General features: G+C 44.0%; 1 protein-coding gene across 1 annotated transcript; it reads left to right on the plus strand.

The window, feature by feature from the left end:
• The first annotated feature begins 1,186 nt into the window (after positions 1-1,186).
• Positions 1,187-2,200, plus strand: LOC149157482 (uncharacterized). The gene has a single exon (XM_089433701.1). The coding sequence runs from the start codon at positions 1,187-1,189 to the stop codon at positions 2,198-2,200; it is 1,014 nt and encodes a 337-aa protein (XP_089289827.1).
• The last annotated feature ends 4,407 nt before the right edge of the window (positions 2,201-6,607 follow it).

Here is a 6,607-nt window from a genome sequence, read left to right on the forward strand (position 1 = left end):
TAAAACTACCCAATCTTCCGCTAGAACTTTGGACGTCGGAGATCCTGGCCTTAATAGGAAATGCGATTGGCAAGTTCATATATGTTGACCCATGGGTCAGAGGGGAGAAGGACAAAAGAATCGCGTGGATTCTCATTGATAAACCATATAAGGGGGGCTATCCAGACCAAATTGAAATCACTTGGGATGGTGCAAAGATATGCCAAAGACTTGACTTTTGGGGCATCCCGTTCCAATGCTCCTCCTGCCATCGAATGGGTCACCTCATCAGAGATTGCAGATTCCGTCGCCACAGGCCAATCACATTTCCTTCTGAAAAGGTGAGGCATTCGGGCTCTGAATCCCATTCTGAAGATGTCAGTCTATCGGGGAATCAATTCTCTTTCAAATCAACAGAGATTCGAAGCTCACAGGAAAATACACAGAATAGGCCTGAGTCGCCAAACTTTGCGGACTTCAAGAGTCCCCCCTTATCGGTGGGGATTAAAGATGTTGCGCCCCTCTCCCCACCGCTCATGAACATGGCTGATTTCTCTAGCCCTCCCATCCTGGAACAACTCGAAGAGGCTGCGGTACCTTCCCCCCCGGCGATGAACAGAGCAGATTTTGTGGTGGGATCGCATCCCATCCTCATCTCATCTTCCTCGCCCTCTCCAATTAAATCGCCCTCTGTCATGCATAAAGGAAAAGAGCCTCAGCTGACTCCGACCCCTTTCAATTCTCCATCAGACTCCCCGGTGAACAAATATGATAGCGACATAGACCTCCTTCTTCAGCGACACCCTTCGGTCCTTGAACCGCTGACCATCCACAGGCCGTCCTTCCCAACCATCAGTCCCAACTCTGCCAAAAATATCACTATAAGAAAAAAGCATAAAGGTGGGAGTCGACATTTCAGAGGCAGGACGATTGCCTCCGATTTGGGAGTCACAAACCTTCCCCTGATAGATGTCCCAATTCTGGAATCATCTGCTCCTCAGCCCCTTAGAGCAAGCACGGCTGGACAGTCCTCAAAATGACCTTCCTAATTTCATACAACATCAGGGGTCTGGGTGCCGCCCCAAAATTCCTGGCGCTGAAGGAGACTCTCGTTTCTGCACGATCCCATATCATATTCATTCAGGAGACAATGCACTCTAGCTCGGTGTCTTTGGCTTTTTTTAGAAGAATGTTTCCAACATGGCACATGGCCGCTACAAATGCAGAGGGCCTGTCTGGTGGCCTGGTGGCTATGTGGGACCTGCTCAAGGTCAAAGCAAAGGCCTTCAAGTGCTGTGCCGGAATCCTTATTTCGGCCTCCATCAGAGGAAGATCTCAGATTCTTAACATCTTGAACATTTATGCGCCCTACAGGAACAGGCTCCCTTTTTGGGATTCTTTGTTTAACTCAGAAATTCTAGACATTGATTCATTGTTAATTGCAGGTGATCTAAATCTGACTCTTAATCCAGAAGAATGCTGGGGTCAATGCAAAACAGTGGATAGCATGGCTGACAGAAAGAGAAGGGAACTTTTAAAGAGGGATCTGGTCGATATCATTCCAGAAAAAATGACTCCAACGTGGGACAATGGTAGGTTGGACTCTGCCTACATAGCAAAAAGAATCGATCGATTTATCTTAAATTCTAGCATTATTGAAAAGTGGGGAATGCCGATTGCAAAAACTGGAGGGGATTTTTCCTCGGATCATAAGCCCATCCTCCTGGAATGGGTGCATATGGAGCGAAGGATGGGCTATTCTTTTAAGTTTAACAGAATTCATCTACAGGATGAATCCTTCAACGAGCTCATAAAATCTTGCTGGAGAGACATTCACCAATCTGAGGAAGCATTTCTGTATACATTTCGAGAAAAAATCCAAATGCTGAGGGAGAATGCAAAGATATGGCAGATAAAAAAGAAGAGGAAAGATAAACAGGATCTACATGACATAAATAAAAAAATATGTCTGCTTTCTTCCACAATCCATTATAGTGGCCTGTCGTTGGACAAGAAAACTCTTATCAGATCTCTGGAAAGAAAAAAGCAAGATCTGCTACAAAAAGAGGAAGCAACATGGAGGTTAAAAAGCCGAGCAACTTGGCTCAAGGAGGGGGACCGAAATACAAGGTTTTTTCACAACTTCGCCAATGCTCGCAGAACAAAGAACTCAATTTGGAAAATTGAGAACGGCAATGGAGAATTTCTCTTCTCCCAATAGGAAATTTCTGCAGAAGCCACAAGATTCTTCAAGGAACAATATAAAAGGCAAAATGGTGATCTAAATGACATGCTGTGGGCTGTGGACCGATTACCGGTTATGTTTGATGAAGCTGCAAATGAAGAATTCTTCAGGCCTATTTCGGAGGTGGAGCTTTCCGATACTATCAAGAGTTTCAAAAAAGATAAAAGTCCAGGGCCAGATGGTTGGCCAATAGAATTTTTCACTCATTTCTATGATCTGTTCAAAAATGACATGCTGGGCATGGTGGAGGCCTCCCGTATCTCAGGAAACATAAATAGAGCCTTATCGGCCACCTTCATTGCTTTAATTCCCAAAAAAGACAAATCAACATCTTTTGGGGACTACAGGCCGATCGCCTTGTGCAATACGCTCTACAAGATCATTTCTAAGATAATTGCGGAAAGAATGAAGAAAGTCCTAAGCTCTTTCATAACAAAGGATCAACACGCATTCCTAAAGGACAGACTCATCCTGGATGCTGTAGCCATGGCCCAGGAATGTCTCTTCTCAATATGCACCAAAAAAATTGATGCTGCTGCTCTCAATATTGATCTAAAAAAGGCTTTCGACTGTGTGGATTGGGGCTTTCTCAGAATCCTTCTTGCAAAAATTGGGTTAAGGCCTCAGGCAATAAGCTGGATTATGGCGTGCGTTGAAAGTGTAAACTTCTCAGTTATCATAAATGGCGCCCCATCTTCTTTCTTTCGCGCTGAGAGGGGGCTCCGCCAGGGATGCCCTCTTTCCCCTCTCCTCTTTATTTTGGCGATGAATTCTCTTAGTACCCGGATTAATTATGTTGTTGCTGAGGGAAGGTGTAGACCGGTCAAGATGTGCAGGGACATCTCCCTTTCTCACAATCTTTTCGTGGATGACATTTTAATTTTCGCAATGTTATGCAAATCTACATGGGTTTGTCTTTTTGTGCTTTTTCAGAAGTTTCAATCTGCCACGGGCCTCAATATAAATAAGGGAAAATCAGTGCTATATCACAATGGTTCAAATCCTGCAATAGCGCAGTGGATTGCAGATCATTTCGGTATCAATCTGGCACTGATAAAGGATGGATTTACATATTTGGGGTTTCGTTTAAAAGCGAGGGGATATCGCAGCCAGGATTGGCTTTGGCTGATAGACAAATTCTACAATAAAATCTCAGGATGGGAAATGCGTCTTCTGTCCCTCGCTGGTAGATTCATTTTGGTACAGGCAGTGCTCTCCCAACTCGCGGTGTATTGGGGTCACCTTTTCCTTCTCCCGGCATCCGTCACAAAGAAAATGAAGTCCATCGCTGCAAACTTTTTGTGGGGCGGACGATCATATCAGTCCAAATTTCACCTTGTGAAGATGGACTCTATCACAAGGCCGAAAAAGGCATGTGGATGGGGCCTTCTTAACATGAAATGTTTCGGGAAAGCGCTTATATGCAAATCTCTTCACAGAGGCATTTATGGGAGCAGTCCATGGAGCACTCTCATCAATCAAAAATATCTTAAAGGCAGAAATATGGCATACTGGTACAGAAGGTCAACTCTAGGCATCAGAACTGGCTCCTCTATATGGCTTAGTTTCAGAAAGATTCAATCTTTTTTCATGAAGAATTTAAAGTGGACAATCTTTTCTGGTTCAAGTGTTCTCATTGGTATCGATCCTACTCTATACAACTTAGAATCCATGGTCCCTCCGGCCTTACTCTCCTTTTTCCACTCAAGGGGCCTTTTTACCTGGAACAAGCTTATAGTCTCATGGTCCTCTCAGAAACCTATCTGGAAAAATGAACTTCAATTAGCCTTACCCCTCCCCCTCCGCCCCCTATGGCTCTCATCTATCAACAGCTTCACAAACAGTGGGATCACTCAATTGGGTACAAAGGATGAGCTGATCTGGTCCCTTGACAAAACAACCCATCCCATCTCCGTCAGGAACCTCTACACAGTCCTATCTTCAGACTTTCTGCCATCCTTCCCGACCTTCCCCGTCAAGCTCTGGAAAGCCCCCTGCCCTCTCAAGCCCATCCTTTTCTCATGGCTTCTTTTCTCTAATAAGAACCTCACCTGGGAGGTTCTCCAAAAGAAAGGATGGCAGGGTCCTGGCAGATGTCAACTATGCTTAGCTGCGGCAGAAACAAACAATCATATGTTCTTCGAGTGTGCTGCTTCCACTGCAATCTGGTACGAACTTTCTCTGATTTATGGTTTTCCTCACCGGTTTTTTTCTACCGTACAGGATGGATTCCAATGGTGGAGCGCCCAGTGCCCCATCTGGCATGCTCTTTTAATCCTCACTTGCTAACATATTTGGAAGTGGAGGAATGGTCATATTTTCTAGGGCTGCTGATGAGCCCAATTTTTGGTAACAATTTGGGCTCATTTGGCCTACTTCCCTTGCTCAACCCTTCATTTTTTATCACTTATGCATCATTTCTTAGTATATTCGTGTTATTTGTAGGAAGAAGGGCAGGCATTATGCCTATGTGACTAATACATGATGATTTCAGGTTTTTTGACATTAAATGAAGCAAAGACCACGCAGATGGAGACAAGGAGACATCCAAGGTGGCATTGCTGGTTTATAGGGAGGTTTTCCACAGCCTTGAACGACCTTCCTCGTGATCTCCACCCTAACTCCGAGCTCCAACAGCTATCACCACCGAGCTAGAAGGCAGCCAACGAATTCTACAGGAACAACAGTTTACTTTTAGTTGGACAACCAAGCTCCACTAATTTAGGAGGCCAGCTTGGCCCTCATCATGTATAAATATTGAGGCCGTAGCCTTTGATAGGGGCTTTTTTGAACTTTTGAACTTTTGTTGCAAATTCTAGGTACGAGCTACAGCTCGGTTTTTGCTCTTTGTAAGCCAATTTTGGCATGTTGTTAGAGTCATGATTATGATCTTTTAATAAAAGGCAGGCAGATTTGGATTCAATTCTGAGTTCTTAGAGGAGCTATAGCTCTCAGGTTAGGGCCCAACCTGAGAGCAATAGACCTCCTTTTCTTTGTATTGATTACTTGTCTTTCCTTTCAGCACTTCATTTCTTTGCCTTGACATGCATTTGGAAAACACAGTCTGCTGATTCAATTTTCTTAATGTGATTAAGTAGGATTAGTTTATGGATAAAGTGCTTTCAACAGCTTAGATTAGAGTATGAGGATTAGAATTCATCAGAGCTCCAAGAAAAGGTTGATAGTGCACTCACTGCCACCTCTGTTTAGAGATTGGGGGTGTAGACCGTGCCAACCACCAAAAAACGCAGTCTTATATGTTCATGCAAGCTTTAAATTCATATTTCCATTGGTAGAAGTAGCCATGCATTTAGATCTTGAGCAATAACCCCTTGTTCAGCTCCATGCACGATTTCTCTCTTAATTTACATTGTTGTTCGTTGATTTAATAACACAGTTAGAATAGGTTGATGAATTCTCGGTTTTGTGCAAGACAGAGGTGATTTGTTTCATTTACATTGCGCAACACCACTCCATTTTTTTCCTCTTCTTCTCAACCGTGCCTAAGCCGCCTACTCATCCTCTGTTCAGCTCGTTTGCCTTCCAACCCTTCTATTGTCCACGTAGCTCCATCTTTTTTACCTTTCATTGCTTCCACCCTTCTCTCAACCAACTAGTTTTACACCCTCTCTTCATCTCATCTCTCTTTCCCTGAGCCATCACAAGCTCCCCTTTCATCCTACCTATCCATCCATATAGCTCCTTCACTCCTCCATCACCCAAAACTCCGACTGCAGAACATCCTATAGAAGTTAGCAGACTTCCTGTAGAAATCCCGAGCTTCCTGTAGGATCCCCTGCAGACATCCTGTAGAAGCCTGCAACCACGGTTTCCAAGCACCTGAATGTTGTGGACTTCTGTGGAATAATGTTAGGGATCCCCTGGAACCTCTCCAAGTCCTCCTGACCTTTCCCAAGCCTTCCTTCCCTTTGAACTACCCCTGCACAGTCAAGACCCAGTAAGAAGCACAATCATAATAACTCCAACCACCTGCGCAAAAATATAAAAACATGTTCTCTTCAATGGCAGTAGTTTAAATTCATGCATTTCATATCAGTAGAAGTAATGGCATCATTGTTAGGAGTTGCATTCCCATCGTTGCATTGTAAGGATTAAGCTGGTCAGATTAGGGTTTACTAGGGTTTCCATGTTTGGTTGGCTTTCAGTTCATTCTTGCAAAGTAGGTTAATTTCCTTTAAGATAGCCTTCGTTCATCATTTAGAAAGCTTCTTCTGAGAACATATAGAAGTTGGCTTGAGCCCTAGCGGACTTGTGCCAGCTGACCAAGTGACAGCTGTGACAAGAGCTAGTACTTGTGCATACAGCACCGTCGCTTCCAAGTTTGTTACGAACTACCGGGTTGATAAAATTAGAGAAGGAAGC

Source organism: Pinus tabuliformis, chromosome 5_2 (genome assembly GCF_031772625.1).
Source record: "Pinus tabuliformis cultivar Carrire ecotype Pingquan chromosome 5_2, CPIR1, whole genome shotgun sequence".
NCBI classification, from domain to species: domain Eukaryota; kingdom Viridiplantae; phylum Streptophyta; class Pinopsida; order Pinales; family Pinaceae; genus Pinus; species Pinus tabuliformis.